The 22,166-nt window shown below is 31.5% G+C and overlaps 1 protein-coding gene across 1 annotated transcript; it reads left to right on the forward strand.

The window, feature by feature from the left end:
- Nucleotides 1-2,184: 2,184 nt before the first annotated feature.
- On the forward strand, nt 2,185-2,586 carry LOC120135595 (protein EMB-1-like). Its single transcript, XM_039151855.1, has 2 exons — nt 2,185-2,314; nt 2,414-2,586. The coding sequence occupies exons 1-2, from the start codon at nt 2,200-2,202 to the stop codon at nt 2,584-2,586; spliced, it is 288 nt and encodes a 95-aa protein (XP_039007786.1). The 5' UTR covers nt 2,185-2,199.
- Nucleotides 2,587-22,166: the final 19,580 nt, after the last annotated feature.

The raw sequence follows: 22,166 nt of genomic DNA on the forward strand, positions 1-22,166 counted from the left end.
AAAAAGTAAAGTATTCTATTAGTCATTAAATTATTTTTTTTAATGATCACCAAATTAAAAACTTCAATTTCAACATCAAAGTTACAAATATATTAAAAATTATTTGATATTTTTACTATAAAGTTAAATTGTAGTATATATTAAGAACTAAATATACTGTTATACAATTTAATTTACGATAAAAAATAAATGAAATTTATGTATAAAATAGGGTAAAGTACTCAAATTACTAGCATTTAATAATCGGGTCGGTGTAGATATGACCACCATATTTTTTTAATTTTGTCAATATGATCATATAACTATTTAAGTTAGGGTAAGCATTCGATCGAGTCAAGTAAAAAATTTCGAGTTATTCGAGTTGACGAGTTCTATTTTACAACTTGAAGTTCGTTTGAAATTTTTTTGAGTCAATTCGAGTAAACAAAATTTGAGTTATTCGAGTTGAAGAGTCTTATTTTACAACTCGGAAATTGACTAGAAATTTTTTCGAGTCGATTTTTTTAGTTTTTGTTTAAATTTAATTATAAATATTCATAATATTATTTGATTCTAATTTAAATAGTTGTTTATAGCCATATGCAATATATATATATATTCGAGAGGCTCGACTCAAACTTAGGGTCTGTTTGTTTCCCTGTAATTGGTTTTCCAGAAAATATTTTCCTCATTTTTCAGTGTTTAGTTGGTGGAAAACAAATGATCAATGTAATTCGTTTTCCTGATTAACTGAATTTCCTTTACATTTTTTTGGAAAATGACTTATACCATCTGATTTTTTGTAAGTCATTTTATGAACTTTTCACTTTAAAACATAAACACTCAAAACATTATTATTTATATATTTAATATTAATATATTATTTTAGTATCATTTTAATAAAAATATTAATTATTAAATTATATTTATTGAAAATTTTAATAATATAATATTATTTTTATAATTATATTATTATAATATATAATATTATAATTTTATTTTAATATATATAATAAATTTTTAATAAAATTTACATTATTTATTAATTATTCTAATAAATTATTAAAAATAATTTATTTATTGATAATTTCAATAATATAATATAATATTTTTTGTTATTATTATAATATATAATATTATACTTTTATTTTAATATATATAATAAATTATAAATAAAATCAATATTTTTTATTATTATTCTAATAATATATAATAAATTATTAAATAATTTATTCTAATATTTTAAAAATATTATTATTATTTATTATATTTGATGTTTATAATAAAAAAGTTTTTAAAAATTTACTAACAAGTGGAAAATGAATTACACAACATCATCCAAACATCGTAAAATGAATTAATCCACCAATTACTAAAAAATTTAAGTTATTCGAGTTACTTGATTTTTCTTTTACAACTCAAATTGAACTTGATTTTTTTTTCAAATCAAGTCGATTTTATGAAATTACAACTTAAAGTTGATTCAAATAAAGTTTTCTCGAGTTGAATGAAGTCGAAAAATCAATTTCACAAGTTGATTCGAGTTTTGGTCATCCCTAATTTAAGTGTCTTCAATCAAACCACATGCCATTTAAAATTTAACGGAGTAACGACATGACAATTAATAAAATTGATATAATTACATATGTAGTCCTCATAACTTATATATTCTCTCAATTTAATTTTAATTTTAATTTAATTCAATAAATTTAATTATTCAATCAAGTTTTAATATACATCACCACCTAATTAGAATTTTTTTCAAAAATTAATTTAATGAATTTTCAATCCAATCAATAAGTGACACGTATCATCTTTTTGAATAGAAGAGAATACAATTTGAGGATGTTTAACGCCAGGGGAATCGAACCTAAGCACAAAGGCTGAGGTATTTAAGAAACTAAATACTCCAAACCACTAAGTACTAGACTAACTTAACTCTGCATGAATTGGACTCGTGGCAATTGGCGTTGAATGAAAGTGAAGGACTAAGCACCTACGTGTCATTACCATAAGGCTTTCATTGCTCCTACTTCGCCAAGTTTATTCTACTACGTGTCCTGCCTTGCATGATCGGCACCCCCTCGCCCCTCATTTCCTTACCTTGCCTATTACTATTATATAAACCCTACGTTTTGCATGCATCGTAACGTGAATTCACCCTCTTGTAACCTTTTTGTCATTCTTTTTTCCCAACTTGTTTTAAAGAAAAAGAAGCGGATGGCTTCTCAACAAGAAAGAGAGATACTCGACGCCAGGGCAAGGCAGGGAGAAACGGTTGTTCCCGGTGGAACTGGCGGCAAGAGTCTCGAAGCTCAAGAGAACCTTGCAGAAGGTAGGTGATCATCTATCTATCTATCTATATATAATATCTTTGTAGCATTAGTTGTTCAATTACTGCTTCCATTAGGTTGATGTTGAGCTAGTGTTTTAGGGAGGAGTCGTGGAGGACAAACAAGGAAGGAGCAGATAGGAAGTGAGGGCTACCAGGAAATGGGCCGAAAAGGCGGTCTCAGTAGCATCGACAAGTCCGGTGGTGAGCGGGCAACCGAGGAAGTAATCGGCATCGACGAGTCCAAATACAGAACTAGGACTAATGCCCCATAAGTGTCTGCGGCTGCTGATTGCCTTGGTGCTTTTGTATTATGTTTGGTGGTGTTTTTCTTTCGGTTCTAGGCTTCTAGCAGTATAGTGGCATGGCATATGGGAGGTTTCCACTTTGCCACTGCCTCTCTTTTCTGTATGCATTTCGACTTCTGAATGAATTACATATTTGGCCCATATATCCTAGAGTTGATTGCTGGCTTGCCGCTGCTCTTTTAAACCACGTGTGGTTTCATGCTTATATGCTCAAGAAAATTAGTTTATTTGATATGCTTTCAGATGGGAAATATTTCAATATGTAAGAGCACTTTGAATTTTGTGATTATATAAATAGGAAAAAAAATACTTGAAGTGTGATTAAAAAGTATAATTCAGCAAATTAGAGGTTGGTGTCTTCACGTTACCATGTATAATTGTGATAGGTTAGTGTCTTCATCGTTACTCATTTTGGATTTTATAATGGTTCTGATCCTTTTTTTTCATTATGTTGATTCTTAAGTTTTTAAATTATTTTAAGTTTAGATTTCAATATAGGTAGGTATATATTATTTAGGTCTTAGTTGTTTTTTTGATAAATTTAGATTGATTAATATTTTTTTTAAAAAGTTTTTTATTCAAATCATTTGCAACTAGGTTATATGTTTTTTTTTATAAATTAAGGGTGAATATAAGATATTATTCTTTATTATATATTTAAAGATAGTTTTTAATTATTTGATAATTAATACTTATACCGTTTTATATGCGAGTCTCGAGTTCGAGATTTTAAAGGATAACAACAAATCTCTTAATTAATGAAGTATTTGCGAGTCTCGAGCGAGACATCAAAGGATAACACAACAAATTTTTTTTATCATTTTAAGTCATTTGATTCATTTAAATATAATTGAATTTTATTAAATAATATTATAATCAAAATAGGATTATAAATAAGGATAACGAAATCGATAAATTTTTTATTCATAAGACCTGATTTTTTAAAAAGAAATCGGGTCAAGTCTGATTTTGTAGGATCCATTTTTTAAAAAAGAAACCGCGATAAATTTTTTATTCATTCATAAGACCTGATTTTTTAAAAAGAAACCGGGTCAAGTATGATTTTATAGGATTGAATTTTCTAAAATGAAACTAGGTTTATATAGGATTGAGGTCAAGTCAGGATGAAATTATTTTGATCCGGAGGTAATAATATAATTTTTTATATAAATTTATAGATATTGTTATAATACGCCTTCATTAATTAAGTCTTTATTTTATATCGAATTGGATCGTGCGTATGAGATTTATATTTTTAAGTTTTGATCAGTTCAGATCGGATTTGATTGAGGAAATGTACTCTTCAACTCATGTGGAATTAAGGTATACATTTTTAGGTGGAGTCGCGTTGACTAAAAATTCAACTCAACAAGACCGTTGTCATCTTTAACTGAAAATTAGAGCTTATTACACTATTTAACTTATGACTTAATTTTCGACGGCAACTAAGCAACTTTCGTGTCTGATAGGTTGGTTTCCGACAATGTTCCTATAGCTTCTAAATTCTTCCACCACTTGGGCACTAGTCCTCAGGGTTCTTCTCATAGGGTGGCATTGAAATTAAATATGGCGAAAACTTATGACCGCATAGAATGATCATTTCTTTTTGAGAATCTTTGCTTGGGGTTTGATCCTGTGTGAGTATCTCTGAACATTAATTGTGTCCACGGTAACTTACAGCATTTAGATCAATGGTGTTCCTTCGGATACCTTTACTCTTGAGCATGGATTGCGACAAGGGGATCCACTATCCTCGTTTCTATTTGTATTATGTGCGCAAGGACTGTCATCTCTTCTTCACTTTTAGTAATCCCAAGATCCAATTTGGGGATTGAGAATTTGTCATAAGATCCAATTTGGGGATTGAGAATTTGTCATAAGGACTCTTGAATTTCTCATTTATTGTATGTCGATGATTTTTTTTGTTCTTTCGTACTCAAGCTTCTAAATTCAACCAGATTCGTGAGGTTCTTGATCTCTATAAAATGGCATCGGTCGAGGACCCCGACTTGTATTTGGGTACGCCTTTGATCGTAGGGCGGAATAAAAATACAACCTTTAGTTATCTTCATGACAAGGACACCTGTAACACCTTAATCCGGTCTTACCCGAAAATCAAAGGATTAGAATATTACACGAGACCACCGAAGTGGTTAACCCAAAAATTTCCTTTTAAACAATACTCAACAAGGCTAAATCAGAAACCCATAAAATAAATAAGAGTTCAAACATTTAAATATGACATTTACAAAATAGGAGCTCTATCGATAAATTCAAAATACACAAATTTGATAAACAAAGTTTGCAACTCAAATAAAATAAGGTCTCTATGAAGTACATGCCAACTAATATGTACCCAAGACGTACTATAATCAAAAGATTCAAGTTGAAATTCACGAACTGGCGATAGCTCCTTGATTCATGCTCCTAAGAACTTGCGGACATAAACACATTTTGAACTCTGAGCTTACAAGCTCAGTGCCACGCAAATAACTCTAACATACTATATGCATTCATTACATGAGTATACAAACAAGTATAGACATGATGTAATCGGAGGGTCACATCATCTCGGGACTCACACTCTTATAGATATCCTTTTGATTTAGTTCAAATTAAATTTCTTGTATTTTTGGTTTAGTTCAAATTATATTTCCATTTTATTTTGATTGATTGTTAATATTTATATATTAGTTTGATAATTTGATCATGCATGTTTGTATATTATTTTGATAGTTTGATAAAGTTTAGAAATTATTTAGATGTGCAATAGGACATAAATGTGTTGTTCAAAATAGATTATTTTATTGTGTTAGATCATTTAAGCATGTAAAATGTATCGTGGTAAGGTGAAAAGACAACTTTATTTCTATCAAAATGTTGGATAATTTATTTTGATTCATATGGATTTTTCTATTAATGTGTTTGATAATGTAAGTTAGAATAAAGTGTGTTGTTGCATATAATTGTTGTAAGTTTTTTTATTGCTATGGATTTTTCTATTTTTTTACTTGAATTTTTCCTAGAATCATTGGTTTTTTCACTGGCTTTGACTAGTGTTTATTTTATGTTATATTTTGTGTTTAAATACTCCTTGATTGTTCATTATTATTGCCGATTTAAGCATTTTGACATGATTTCTGTGCAGGACAATGACTTTTGGAAAATGTGCTTAAAAGGTTCAAAAACTGCACTTTTTGTTATGGAATTATTGTAAGTTTTTTATTGCTATGGATTTTTCTATTTTTTTACTTGAATTTTTCCTATAATCATTGTAAGTTTTTTCAGTGGATTTGACTAGTGTTTATTTTATGCTATATTTTGTGTTTAAATACTCCTTGATTGTTCATTGTTGTTGATTTGAGCATTAATTTTTACATGATTTATGTGCAGGACAATGACTTCTGGAAAATGTGCTTAAAAGGCCCAAAATTGTACTTTTTGTTCTGGAATCAAGGCTGGAACAGTTGGCATGAAATGACTGACCCTGTAGTTCATCAGCCGCTTCTAAAAGGTCCAGTCAGTAGTTTCCAAAAGGTCTAGTTAGCAATTCTAGAAGGAGGACGAATGGCTGGAGTATTTCAAAATTCAAGTTTTTAGGAATTATCTTTTTATTTTTAGGATTTAAATTCAAATAATTGTCATTTGTATTTTTAGCTTATTTTTAGGATTTTTAGAAGGCTATAAATAACCTTTTAGGGTGAGCCTAAAGGGGAGGAACTCTTCACTTGTCTTTGAGATAATTGTGATTAAAACCTTCTTTTCTTTACTTTTATAAAAGTTCTCTTTTAGTTTTACTTTGTTTATTTTTAAAAGATTTTATTTTAAATTCTAAGTATGATTTCTATCATGCTTAGCTAATTTTCTTTCAAGCCGAGAGCTAATGCAATGACTCAATTCCAACGTGAGGATTGAAAAGCACTTAAACAACTTTGGATATCTTTCTTAGTTTTCTGGGCTTATTTTTAAAATCAAAACAATTTCAAACCAAAGATTGACGTTGGTCAAGATTTTGTTATGGTTAAATTTGACGCGAAAGGATTTACTTATTGAAGCGCATTCGATTTCTTGGGAACACACTTAGCAAAATTGTTTGGTAAGAGGAAAATGATATCGAAACTAGTTATTATTGAAACAACATAATCTGAGTCGGTCTTTTACGAACTTAAACATTTTTTATCTACAATATTGTTGTTGATTAGGTCAATTTCCAAAATCAATATCAAAGGTGACACTTGGGTATTCAGTATACAAAGCATAGTTACAAGGATTAGTCCTTGTACACAAGTAACCAATATGAATCCCGAAGTAGAAAAACCTTTTTCGATGATCCGAGGAAACTGAGTCAAAGAAAAAGCCTAAGGCTGACTAATACCACACTGAACCTATTTCTTTTTAATCTCTTTATTTTCTTACTTTTATCCACAAATCCCCACCTTTACTTAATTATTATTCAACTAACTTCTTGGCTCAGAGATTAAACAAGCATAAATCAGGAAATTCTCTTAGCCCATATGGGATCAACATTTACTTCTCTCTTACTACGTTTAATTTCCTTTATTTATTATTTAAGAAGAATGAATTATTTTGACACGAAAATAACGCATGTCAGGCTTGACAAGAAAGGAAACACTGATTTTGTAGTTGAAGATTTGAGAGCTCATCTTGAAATGATGATGATGGAGAACAAAAAATCAAGGTTGAAAACAATGAATTAATGTAATTCGTCAAATTCGATGAAGTCTAAAGGCTAAGGATAATGGTGGAAGATCAAAAAGAAAAAAAATTAAAGCATACAAAGTGAAGGCAAAAAACATGAGGAACAACTCATTACTCTATAAGATAACCTTTTTTTTACTTCATGGATAATGTATATTATGATAGAATGAAGATTGTGGATAGCATAAATTGTTAGATATGTGAAGACCAAGTAAAATGTTTTATATGTATTTTGTTAATAGTATAAGTGAAAACAAGTTATAAGATTAGAACAAAATATAATGTTTAATACAAAACATAATGTTTACTTCATGGTTTAGTGGTAAAATTATGAGGTAAACATTTTTATAAGAATTATTTTAAAAGCATTTAAAATACTTTAAACACCTCTACATTTAACAAAATAATAATGCAGACACTTAAAATTAACAAAATAATACTTCATGCACCTATAATTAACTCAATAATACTTTAGGCACCTAATGTAACGCCTCGAATCCTGAGTTAGTAGTTTCAGGTAACCCATTCGAACCTTAGAGAAAGCTAGAAGACCCATTCAGATGTTTGAGGCCAATTTGGCCTTCTCATGAATTGGGTTCAAGCCCAACTAAACCTAAAAATGACCCTTTTAGAAGTTGACCAAAAATGGAAGGACCAAGTGATGAATAACCCCTCATAAAATATAATTCTCATTGCTTATAGAAAAACAACTTAAGCAATCAAAATATCAATTAAAAAAAATTCATTATCGAGAATATCCATAAAATCAAATAACCATAAAATCTTAAATTTAAAAGATTTTAGAAATTATTTAATCTTAAATTTAGAAAATAAAATTCTCTTGTTTCTCTTAGAAACATCCATAAAATATTCTTCCTTTACTCGAAGGTATAGTTGAATTGCAAATTATGGCTTTCATTTTGTAATAACAACACACGACCCTTGAACTATGCCACAATTTTGAAGATTCACTCGACATCTTTTGATAAAGAATAAATAAAAAATTTATGTAATTTTTAGGTCTTCAATTTAGTTCAATAACTTAACCCTAAACTCTAGATTGAAACAGAGACAAAATGGAAGAAGAATAAAAGAAAGAGGTGAGGAAGATATTTAGGGGAGAGAGAGAAGAGAAAAATGATAGTAAATTTTTGTTTTACCCTAAATAAGGATTAAAAATATATTATTTTTTATTTTCCGTTTATTTTATGCTATGTTATATTTGAAGAACACATGTCGTGTTTTAATTGGATATCAATTTTTTAACGACAATTAGATTAGGCATTTAAAAGTGTAATGAAGAAAACGTTAAGTACCTATTTTTAACGAAAATTTCTTTAGAAACCAAAACTCAATTTAAGGTGTTTAGGCACTTAAAAGTGTATTAAAGACTTTAACAAAATAGAAGTGTATAGTTAACTGACACTACAACAAAAGTGTTCTGTAGCGGCGTTTTAAAGGAAATGCCACAAAATTTAAGCATTTTGCGGCGTTTATAAAACAAATGCCACAAAATGATACTTTAGCGGCATTTTTTTTAAAAAATGACGCAATATAGTGGTAATTTAGCGTCGTTTATAACTCAAACACCGTAATAGAGTTGTTTATAGTGGCGTTTCTTCAACAAACGCCGCAATAGTTTGTTAATATCGCGGCGTTTGTATAAAAACGTTGCGATAATGTTGTTTATAGTGGCGTTTGTTCAACAAACGACGCTATATAGAAGTAATTTAGCGGCGTTTATCAAAGAAACGCTGTAATAGGGTTTTTTTAGTGGCATTTGTACAAAAAGCGCCGCAATATAGTAAAAATTTAGCGGCGTTTTTCCTACAAAACACCACAATATGTTGTTTATCGTGGCGTTTTTTTAGAAACGCCACTAAAAAACCCTATTGTGGCGTTTCTTTAAAAAAACGCTGCAAAAGGGTCTATAAATGCTCCACACCTTTCTCCTGCCCAATCCCTAGAATCATTTCAACGCAGCTTCCCTAAAAGGGATTTCTCTGGTTCAACAACGGCCCTCACACGATTCCATTCGACGTCGTCTTCTGTATATCCCAGCGACCAAATATGCCATATCAGTAGCAAACAATTATCTCAAGATTGCACGGTTTGATCCCTTCTCTCACTACTGAACTTTTTCATTTATTTTTTGTTGGTATTTTGAAAATGGGGAAAACCCAGAAAGCTAACGTAAATGGAGAACAATTATCTCAGGATTGCACGGTTTGATCCCAATTATCATTGGGAGGCAATCAGTTCAAACTTGCCGCCGAAAGTCGCTGATGACCCGAAAGGCCCTCCTATTGCAAAATACCCTTCCATGGCCGATCTCCTAAGTGAAGGTAAAAATTAATCACTGAAATTTTATGCCACTATATTGTTACATTGAACTACTATAAAATTTCATAGATCGCACGCATGTAGGATGTTCAAAGCTTATTGAGAACGATGATAGAGGAGTTGATAAATACCCGATGATTAGAACCGAAATTGGTAACTCAGTGGCGTTGAAAGAATCTTCAATTGTAAAAGCATTATCTATCCTCAATGACGACGACGTTGGCTCTACTGATAGTCCAAGTAAACGTTTCTATGTTGTATTTAAATTTTTTTAATGTTTGAATCAGTTCCAAAGGCACCTCCAATCAAGTTTCATACTGTAGGTGGAAGGTCGTTATCTGTTTCAAGTGAAGCACTGAAGCGCGCAAGTAATCTTCTTGTTGAACCGGAGGTAGGGGATTTATTTGGTGAAATGGATGAAGAATTTCTCCATATAGAGTTTTCACGGGGGACAAACTTAACGATGCGTCGTGAAACAAATAAAACAACTTTCTTACGTCCTTTCCCCGTCCTTTCCCCACGAAGGAGCAATGAAGACTAAATTGTAGTGAACAATATGGTGAATACTGTTTATGCATAACTTTAATGTTTCTAAATTTTAATGTATTTTGTTGTTAAGTATTTTTATGCAAAACTTCTGTCAAAATTAAAAGTATGATTGTTGTTAATTACATAAAATTACTACATGAATGTAAATTTAGTATATGTAGATTAGGATTATTATGTAGATTAGTATTTTTATTAAACATTTGCTCTCTATTTTTATTTTATTTTAAATTTTGGATTGTATGTAAATGTTCACTTTTTTTCTTGTTTTTGAATATGCGGTTCTGATTAGTTTATGGATATTAGGATTATTATATTTTTTGGAGATTCTTTTAAATAAAGGAAAAAATTAGGAAAAATAAGGCTACAAATGTATTTTCTCATATAGCGGCGTTTACAACCCAAATGCCACAAAATGAAATTTTTGCGGCGTTTTATTAAAAAACGCCGCTATAGTATAAATTTTAGCGGCAATTTTTAGTAAAAATGCCGTAATAGGGTTAGTTTATAGCGACGGTTTTTGCATAAACGCCGCATAAATATGATTAATTTAGTGACGTTTGTGAGAAAACGCCGAAATAGCAATAAACTTTAGTGGCGTTTTTGAGAAAACACCACAATATCCTTCTACTTTAGTGGCGTTTGTGACCAAACACCGTAATATCCCTGTAATTTAGCGGTGTTTGTAAAAAAATGCAGTTATATCCATGTTATTTAGCGGTGTTTATAGGAAAAATGTCGTAATAGTTTTGTCATTTAGTGGCGTTTTTAATAAACGCCTCAATAGTTTCGTGTTTTAGGGGAGTTTTTGTAATAAATGTTGTATAAGTTTGGGGTTTTAGGGGTGTTTTTGGTAATAAATGCCGCCATTGTCAATCGTTATACCAGATATCCCCAATTCTGCCCGATCCCTATTTTTTTAATTCATGATTTTCTATCGATTGCCATTGCGTCTTCATCAAATCGGAACCACTCACCACCGTCGAGCCTCTACTGACCAACATTGCGCCAACACTCATTATCATCGCGCCGCCAATCACCCCTCGGTTTTTTATTCCGGCTCGACACATCGCTTATCTCGCTTCGCTCAGTTCAGCTTGAAAAAACCATCGGTTCGAGCTCTGCTCTTCTGTGGTTAAACCCTAGGCGCTCTTCATACCCTTTTTCTTTATGTTCCAGTACATGCGATTCTCATTTCTTATAAGGTGATTTGTTGATATCTGAGAAAAAATTATTACAACTTTCTTTCTTGTTTTAATTTAATTACTGCATTTATTAGTAATTTCACTTTTGTTTCCGTTGTTTTCTGTTGGCTTGAATCAATTTGGACTCCATTTAAATAGTTACGAGTTATATTGAAACTCGGTTACTTTGACATTTAGTTTTTGATTTTTGTAGGAGAAGATTATGTATACTGCTTTCTTTTGCTTGTCTGTAATGTGTTCCATTACGAGTTTAAAGTGTTGTATTTTTTTCAAGAACTCGTGACAATAGTATGTGCATGTATCTTGCTCAAAGCTAGCTTTGTTTTCCTTTCCCCTTCCCATTCGAAAGAGAAACACCCCCATATTTGAAGTAGATATTTTCTGCTTATATTAGATTTTAATACTAAATACAAACTTCACCTTCATCCCCTCTTTTGTTATGTTGTTAATAAGAACATTTTATGCAAGTCTAGTCTTCTAAGAAGGATAACCCCAGGCTCGATTGTATGGAGGGATACTTATTTATATTTTTGAGGTATTATTATTAAATTCAAAGCATGAGAAATAATGTTTCAATTCTCTTGATGACTATGTAACCATAGCTTTTGCTGGATGTCATTTGATTGTCTATGGCTGGTAATTGAGGTCTATCGATAGTTACTTCACTCTTCCACTTCATAAGTTCCCAAATATAAGTTGATATAACGTAGGTGACTACTGGTTTTTGTAGGGGTGTAGCTAGTTCAGCACAAAACGGTGATCATCGCTAATAATTAATGACGATACCGTCACTGTAATCCCCTTATATTCTGGTTTGATCTATATTCTTTAACGGTTTCTCACTTTACTGTAATCTGAAGAAATTCTTATATGTTGTATTTCTGGTTGCATTTCTTGAACTTTTTGTAATAATCATTAACATGGAAGAATATATAAACGTTTAATTCGAATAATATAACATTGGATGATGTTCCAATTACATGGTATTTGTGTTTGATATTCAAGTATGATAGGAATTTGAATATGGTTTCTAGAGTATGATCTTCCAATTATATGGTATAGCTTAAAAATTAAAGGTTTAATTACACCATTTAGTACTTGATTTTGGATTCAGTGTTTATTTTTGGTCCGCAAGCTTTGTTTTCTATAACTCTACTCTCTAGAACGTTTATTGCTCAAAGCTAGCTTTGTTTTAGGCTGAATGCTTTATAATGTATTGATATGTTGTTCTTGTTGCCAAACAATTTGATATCTTACAGTTTATATTGAACCTCTTAGTTTCTAGTTCATTTGTTTTTTTATCTTCTGGAAACATATTTGATTTGATATCTTTTATATTGAACAATATCTTAAAGATTACTAACTTTGTCAATAACCATTTAAATTATTTTAAAAATAAATTTTAATAATATATTTATCATTATATTCATTATATTATGTTTGTGTTTCACAGCCTACATTGTTGGATTGAAACTGCCTGTGACATTTAATTGTAGATTTAATAACTGAAAATGTATGTTTGAATGAAGGCCTTTAACAATGTAACTGTACCCCCTTCAAAGCAAGCTATTTTCCCTTACAGTTTAACAGCTTTTATATTATTTATTTGCGTGTGAGGCGTGAAAGAAAAATTCGTTCTTAAATTGGTGCCGCCACCATTTCATCTTTGTCATTTCTTTCTTTTTCATTTCAAGAACACTGAAGAAGTGATATCTTTTTTATTATATTCTGCAGGTAGGTATTCATAGAGAGACCATTTAAAACCAGACTATTAAGGTAATTTAATTCATATATATCTATATACAGACTTAAGTTGTAAGTAAGTATGTCTTCATTGATTTTGAACAGAATAGTGTATCTTTAATATTTGTTGTATCATGACTATCATAAAAATGACTCATTCTGATACTTTAAGTGAACCTTGATAAATATAGGAATGAAATTGATACTCAAGATTTGCATATCATTATTTAAATAGGGGTATCTATACCAATTGAAAAAATATATTATAGGCGTCGTTTGAAATGAGACACTAGTTAGTTGTTTAAGACTAACATAAAGTACTAGATCCTAGAATGTTGAAAATTACATGAATGAGTATAGTTAACATCTTATAATAAATTGAAGGACTATATCTGATAGTTTAATGTTTCTGTTTAGGTTCTAAATTTATCTATAATATTAGCAATTAACATTTGAAATTGCAACACAAGAAATACGAAATGGATAAGACTTGGATGGATTTCTCAAGGGTAAGCGTCGAATATCGAAATAGAGTAGAAAACTTTCTAAATTTAGCTTTTCTGAATGCAAGCTAAGATAATATGATTCTTTTCCCTTGTAAGAATTGTGTGAACATTAATTGGCATATTCGTGAAGTTGTGTACGAGCATCTACTTGTTTTTGGATTTGTTCGGGGGTATAGAAAATGGATGGGCGGGTTATTTTGTACTTTACATGTCTTGAGTATTAAGCAACGCTCTCTTGATGGGTACTTGTTTTATATTAGTTCTATACTATGTATTTCTATATACACACCCTTATAATTTTTATAAAATAACATAGATACAATTTCTCCCATAACATTTTCTAATTTTAAAAGCCTTATAATTTAGGAGTGATTAGTTCTATACTATGCAAAAATTAGTATGCACTAAATCTGATAGTTTAATGCTTATGTTTAGGTTCTAACTTTTTCTATAATATTAACATTTAACATTTGAAATTGAAACTCCAGAAATACGAAATGGATAAGACTTGGATGGATTTCTCAAGGGTGAGCGTCGAATATCGAAATGGAGTCGAAAACTTTCTAAATTTAGCTTTTCTAAATGCAAGCCAAGAGAATATGATTCTTTGCCCTTGTAAGAACTGTGTTAACATTAACTGGCACATTCGTGAAGTTGTGTACGAGCATCTAGTTGTTTTTGGATTTGTTAGGGGGTATAAAAAATGGATCTTTCATGGAGAGTTTGTATCAGATAGATCTGCTTCCACGAGTTATTCGACTTATCATGCTCCTTCTCACCATCCAACTTTTAGAGAAGATGACATGGAAGGAATGTTACGAGATGCATTTAATATGCATAATACTCAGTCGTATGTTATAGAAAATTATTGGCAGAATGATGTTAATGATTCCATTGAGATGGGAAGAATTGAATGCGATGAAGAGCCAAATGGAGAATCGACAAAGTTTTACAAGCTGCTGAATGAAATGAATGAACAACTTTATAACATATCAAAGTTTTCAAAGCTTTCTTTCTGCATTCTTCTTTTCCACTTAAAATGCCTGGGAGGGTGGACTGGGAATTCCTTTACGCAATTGTTGGAGTTACTAGGAGAAGTGTTTCATTTTGCAAAAATCCCTCAATCATGCAAAGATATGAAGAAAATGATAAAAGATTTGGGTCTTGGATATGACAAAATTCATAGTTGTCCGAATGATTGTATGTTGTATTGGGGTGATCAAAAAAATCAGGAGTCTTGTCATGTATGCGGAAAATCTCGATGGATGAGTAAAGAGGCAGAAAATGTTACTGAGGATGAAGCTCAAGCACCATCAAGAAAGAAACCGGTCAAGATTCTCCGATATTTTCCTCTCATACCTAGGCTACAAAGATTGTTTATGTCCTCCAAGACTGCTGAGTCTATGAGGTGGCATCATGATGGCAGAACCGATGATGGAAAATTACGGCATCCTGCAGATTCTTTAGCTTGGAAGTCATTTGACAATAAGTATCCAAGTTTTGCGAGAGATCCTCGAAATGCCAGGCTCAGTCTTGCAACTGATGGGTTTAATCCATTCAAAATCATGAGTTCTTCGTATAGTACTTGACCTGTTGTACTTGTTCCATACAATTTGCCTCCCTGGATTTGCATGAAACAATCATCTTTCATCTTATCCATGATAATCCCCGGCGAGAAAGGCCCCGGAAATGATATTGATATTTACATGCAGCCGCTAATTGCAGAGTTGAAACTTTATTTCGTACTATGTTCATTTTCAAAACTGACATTTAATAATTTCTTATAAGTTGAAAATGCTGGAACGCGCAAGACTCGAGGACGTACAACTTTGAAGGAATTATATCAACTTCCTCCTGGGCATCGTGTCAAAGTTTCAAGAAACGATGTCGGTCAACCTATTGGCCCAGAAGCACGTCTTCTAGCAGGTTACTTAGGCATAGTTGGACGTAATGCGAATCTGTTACCGATCAATTATGAGTCATGGCGCGAAATGCCTAATAGTAACAAACATCAGGCGTTGGATTTTGTTAAGGTAATAATGTCATTATTAGTATATGCTCTATAGAAATTCAATACTAACGTATACTTACGGTGCACACTTATTTGCTGTATAGGAGAAATTTTCTTTAGAGGTCTCTGACGATTATGTGAAGCAAGCGTTAGGGAAGAGATGGAGGGACCACAAGAGCTCCTTAAAGAAGAAATACTTCAAGAATGATCTCAGCCTTGAAGAGAAGCTACAAACAGTCCCACCTGGAATGCTCAGGTACCAATGGGAAGATGCAGTCAGATTTTGGAGTTCACAAAAAGGACATGTATGATGTATTTTTCAGAAATTATTGTAACGAATTATAAATCATCATTAAAAGTGGTTGTTTGACATTGTAGGACCGACAACATGTTGGTGTTGCTAGCAGGCAACATCAAAAGTTTACGCACACAGCTGGATCAAAGAGTTTTGCTTGTATAGCTAATGAGGAGGTATTATAGATTATTGATATTGTTTTTTGTATTTCATGTACATACTAACTCATGGTAATTATATTATGATTTTTTTTAGGAAAATACATCCGGTTCTAAAGTTGGTCAAATCCAACTATTCGACATGACACATACGAAGAATGATGGAACTCCCATGACTGCTTAAGCTGCAGAAATTATTGTACGTTTATTGGGTACATGTTTTAAATTTACCTGACTTTATTTATATTTGTACCATGACATTTTTTATTTTAATTAATTAGTCACCTTATTATTAGGAAAAATTGAAGGAGAAAAGGGCGGAGTATCATGTTACTGGTTTGAGTCACGGTATTGTTAATGATGATGACATTGAAAACCGCGCTATTAATGACGTTTTGGGTCCTGAAAGATATGGTCGGGTGCGTTGTCAAGGCTCATTTGTTACTCCCACCAAATATTTCGGATCCAGTTCATCACAGTACATGTCATCATAGTCTCAATCTTCCCAATTAGAAGTTAGTCGTTTAAAACAATAGTTGGCTGAGATGGATCAACAAATGACTAACATGAAAGCGAAAAATGAAGCAAGGGAAGCAGCGGCAGTACAGAGAGAAGCAACATATCAGCAGAGATGTGAAGAATTTAAAAAACGACTCTGATATGATGAATATGATACAGAAAACTCAACCTCAAAATCCACCATCATAGTCTCATTTATATTATCAGCATTATGTTATTGTTACTGAATTGTGTTTAACTGAACTTAGATTATGTTAATGAAAACTTTTATTTATTATATTGGATTTTATGTTGCTTTTTTTATTTATTATATTGGATTTTATGTTGCTTGTTATGGATATAGAGTTTGATGTTATTACTGTTATGTTTGTTGGATAATGGAACATGTTGAAAAAACAGATTTGGGGTAATCGATAATAATTTAGCGGCTTGGTTAAATTCTGTGTTATTTAGTGGCGTTTGTTACAAAAAACGCCGCAATATATCATACATTTAGCGGCGTTTGTATCAAAACACGCCACAAAATATTACATCTATAGCGGCGTTTTTTGTTACAAACGTTGCTATATACCAACCTTTAGCGGCGTTTGTATACTAAAACCGCTGCTATATACCATATCATCAACGACGTTTGTATCCTAAAACGCCGCTATATACCAGTTCATTATCTGCGTTTTTATCCTAAAAACGCTGCTATATACCAAATTTTTAGCGGCGTTTTTATCGTAAAAACACCGCTAAGTGTCAAATCCTATTGCGGCGTTTTTAATACAAACGCCGCTAAATGTCAAAACCTATTGCGTTGTTTGTAAGACAAACGATGCTAAATATCAGAACCTATTGTGGCGTTTTTGGAACAAACGCCGCTATATATCGTTACATATTGCGGTGTTTTTGGTTCACAAACGCCGCGAACTTTAGCGACGCTATTTTCAGCGGCGCTTTTTACGGCGTTTGTCGTAACGCCGCATGTGCTTTTTGCGGTGCTTATAAACGCCGGCATAGATAAAAAAACGCCGCAAAAAGCCAATTCTACTGTAGTGTGAGTACGTAGGTGCAAACTAAAATTAAAAAAATATATATTTTTGATTGAGTTACTTGCGTACATTGATAATATATTCGAAGTATAAGGGCCTGTCAAGGGTTCGAACTCTACTTTGGCTTCTCTTCCAGGGACGTGTTCTCTCAAATGAAGAGCGGGTTAGAAGACACATGACAAATGATCCGAGTTGTCTTATTTGTAGAGCTATGGTGAAATCTTGTTCTCACATCCTTCGTGACTGTGTCATGGCAAGAGACGGATGTAGAATTTTAAATTGGTGATACGAACTTCAACTTATAAAATTCTAAAGGGTGAACTTGATCTTATGAAATACCAGAGACGGATGTAGAATTTTAAATTGGTGATACGAACTTCAACTTATAAAATTCTAAAGGGTGAACTTGATCTTATGAAATACCAGGGACAAAATCAAATTTTCAATAAATAAATAAATAAAAGAATCTAAAATATGTGATCATCTTAAATTTTAAAGGGTGACTACTCTCAACCATTCTCCCTCGTTCTATCCCCGGTCTGGCCCGAACTGTTTGGAGTGCAGTGGTTAAACCGCATGTCTACGGTGAGTTTATGAATATAGATTTCTTATGGTTAGAAAAAGAATATTTGCAAGCTAAACTACTTTCCTTCTATTGCTGCATATTGGGATATCTTCTTTGGGTCTATTGTTTGGTCTTTATGGACACGTCGAAATCGCCTGCTTTTTGACCATGATTTTAAAGAAAATCAGTTTTACAACAAAGCTCAAGATTAATATCGGAGGCGGTAAATACATTAATTTTGCGTAATATGATTTAAGAGCGTTACTCAGCACTGTTGAGAAACAATTCATGAAAGCCACCTCCATGCGATTGAGTGGAGAGTAATACTGATAGAGCCTACCAAATGGATACCGGCCTAGCGTCTTGCGGTGACACTTTGAGAGATCATGAATTGCATGACTCTCGGGTTTTACAAAAATTCTTGATTGCTATTCCGCTTTGGATGCTGAGTTTTGAGGTATTTTTTAAGGTCTAAACTTGAGTTAGGACTTTGGTTTATGCCATGTTATAGCGGAGTCGGATTGCAACGATGCACTTTCGGTCATTAACAAATATACAAAGGAAGGTTTTCGCCCACTAATGATCTCACACACCGTTGATCTCATCAAGCGTGATTGGAGTGTTCGTTTGAATCATGTTCAGTGGCTGATGTTATGATAAAATTGGTTTGAAGTCGGGTTTTTTGTTTTTGTTGTTGTTGTTGTTGACAAATTCTACGATCCACCTTCACATATAGTTAACTAATAATGCTACTTACTATCTTCGCATGTCCCTTTCTTCCCACTAATTTTTTTTAATATATATATATATATATATATATATATATATATTATGTTTTGCTTTATAGTCTGAACTAAAACCACATCAATTAATATATTCAAATTTAGATATATAAACTGTTACTGTCAAAATATATATCAAATGTTTTTTTGGGTAAAGATCAAATGTAAATCCTTTAATAAAATGGGTAGATGATGGTCCAAAAGTTTGACCAATTCAAAAACTTACAAAGAAAAAAGGAGCAAAAGTCAGCCCAAGTTCCTAAATTAAAAGCCTTTTATTTTCCTCCAAGACAGAATCAATTGAGCTATTGGATGATGCACTATCTGATTAGAGTAGTAAATAATCGTTCATTCCCATTTGAATTGGACCCACCACCATAATAAATAATAAAATCACTCTTTAACATATTTTCCAGGATTTGTAGGGTCACCGACTTTGAGTTTATTTTGGGTAAACTAGGTGATTAGTACTTCAATTATCATTTTTACTTCGTTCTCATTCTAGTCATTCATTTTGATCCAGCTCAGTTGGTAGAGCACAAGGTTCTTACCTTGAGGTCGTGGGATCGAGTCCCATGGAGGGCATTTCATAATTCGGAGGTCTCCTACGGAAGCTGCTCTCAACTTAGTGTTGGGGGCAGTCTACTATCTTATCTCCCCCTTACCCCATTACATATGGGAACAAGGGACAACCAACCATATATAACTTTTAGTTTTAGTTTTTTCGTCCACTATTAAAAAAATTACAATGATATTATATGTCATTATAAGGTAATATCATGTCTTCATTGAAAAAATAAAAAATGTCACGTTAATAGTTCTATTAATTTTTTAATGGTATGTGATCAAAATAAAAAGTTAAGTATGAATTTGGAAAAAATAATAATTGAGTGACCTAAATGGAACAAATGTAATAACTGATGTACTAAATGTATAGTTTACCCTTTATTTTTTTATGATAAACTGCACATTTAGTTCATAAGTTATCAATTTTACCCGTGTTAATTACCACCTAATTTTTTTCATAAGCATACCTAACGTTTAGTTTTGTTTCATTTTTAGTAAACTCTTTTAAAAGAAGATAATGTGAACATTGGACTACGAGAGAATAATGAGTCGACTAACATAGTCTAGTTTCAAGCTCATCAGACGATGGACCATAAAGATCGGAGGATGAAGAGATCAAAGAGTCTATCATCGATTTAGAGAGATTGAGGTATTTCTCGGTGAAACGGGGGCATAATCTCTTCCAGTGGGTCGAAAAGGTGCGGATTGAAAAGTTTAGGGTTCATAGGCTAACAGATGTGATGCCCGAGGACCCGCCATTTAAGTTTTCAATGAAAGGTACTAAAATGAAACAAAAAAAACTAAATGTTATGTATTACTTTAAAAAATAAAAATTTAGATAGTAAAACAAATTAAAATTGACAGTTTAAGAACTAAATGTGTAGTTTACCCAACTTTGTAGCATCACTAATTGATTTAGATATGTAATATTTTAATTAATATGTAATATCTTTAATTATCTCAATCAAAATGTTGTTTTGGACACTAATCAAGAACAGGCGGGACTCTCTTGATTTTGATAAAATCATTTGTGATCATGTTCAGGTGCGTTTATTGTTGGTTGATTGGCGGAGTAATGGAACCGATGTAGAGTTCGGATTCATGCTGATTTTGTTCCTGCTCTACTGTTGTCGCTCATGGGGTTTAAGTATTCGGTTCTAGTTTGCAAAGTTCTTGTTGTTGATCCGTGTTAGTTTGGCTTTGCAAGTGTACTGAACTTCTCTGTTCTGGTTTGTAAAAGTTTTGATTCTGTATGTGATAGTTTGCCATTGCAAGTGCCCTTTATTTTTGTTATGCTCTACTTGTTGATATTTTTCAGTTATGGTGCACTCTTTTTCTTCGTCTCGGATTTAAAAGGTTTTTAAACGAGACTCGTGTTTTATGTTTCATTTTGTACGTGTTGTCTTAATATAAAATCGTATAAAACTTGTTTTTAATAAAAAAAAACTCACAAAATTGTAAAGTTGTTAATATAAAAATCAAACCGTCATCTTGTATAAATAGAAATTCCAAAACCATAATTGGACTAAAAACAAAAAAGTTGAGAATAATTAACAGCCACAATCCTTAATATCGTTCATCCAATTAACAATTTGATAAAATTGATGAGAAAGTAGATACTGAAGATCAGATCAAGAAATATTTTTTAAGGTAAGTACATATATGTTAATAATATAAAATTTTTAAATTAAATGAGTATAAATAAAATTTTAAGGGTAAATATCATACGTAAAATAAATAACTAATCTTAAAAAAATTAAATTTTAAAATGTGCACGAAAAACTTTAAATTAGACACAATAATAAGTAACTAATAAAATAAATAAATTTCAGTGTATTTACCCTGACCAAGCTATGATTCCGCAACCCCATCTAACAGAGAGAGAAAACAAAAAAGAAAGAAGTTGATAAAAAAAGTGGTTGAATTTGATTGCATTGGGATCGGTATGTAATAATTGCGGTTTGTGTAGAATCTTGCTTTCTCCACTTACATAATTTTTTGTGACCCCTGATGTGATTGTTGCTAAGTAATATGGAGTACTTGTTTTGCTTTGTTTTGCTAATTAAATTTATCTTTATAGTAATTTCATGTCCAAGGATTGTTTAATTGTTTTATCACTAATCAATTTCCTTTTGCCTTTTTATTCTCGTTCATGGAGATCTTTCTCGTATGAGTTTCAAAAGTTTGATTCTGGGTTAAAGATGAAATATAAAAGAATCAATGGGTAACTAATTATTAAGATTTCACATTTAAATGGTTATAAAAGTATAAATTGAATGCAAATTAATATTAAAAGTAACTACGAATTTTAATTTATAAAATATCTTTTTTTTCACATTTTAGACGAAATATTTTTTATTTTTAAATTATTTAGGGACTTAAATCTAAGCAAACTATATGATTAGTAACCCTGAACTCAAATTAATACAAAATTAAAAATAAATTCATTTTTTTCACATTTTAGACGAAATATTTTTTATTTTTTATAATTATAATTGAATGATTTTAACCTTTACATTTGAGTTGTTTTTTTTTCAAGTGCACTTTTATC

Source organism: Hibiscus syriacus, unplaced genomic scaffold (genome assembly GCF_006381635.1).
Source record: "Hibiscus syriacus cultivar Baekdansim isolate YM2019G1 unplaced genomic scaffold, ASM638163v2 tig00110610_pilon, whole genome shotgun sequence".
NCBI classification, from domain to species: domain Eukaryota; kingdom Viridiplantae; phylum Streptophyta; class Magnoliopsida; order Malvales; family Malvaceae; genus Hibiscus; species Hibiscus syriacus.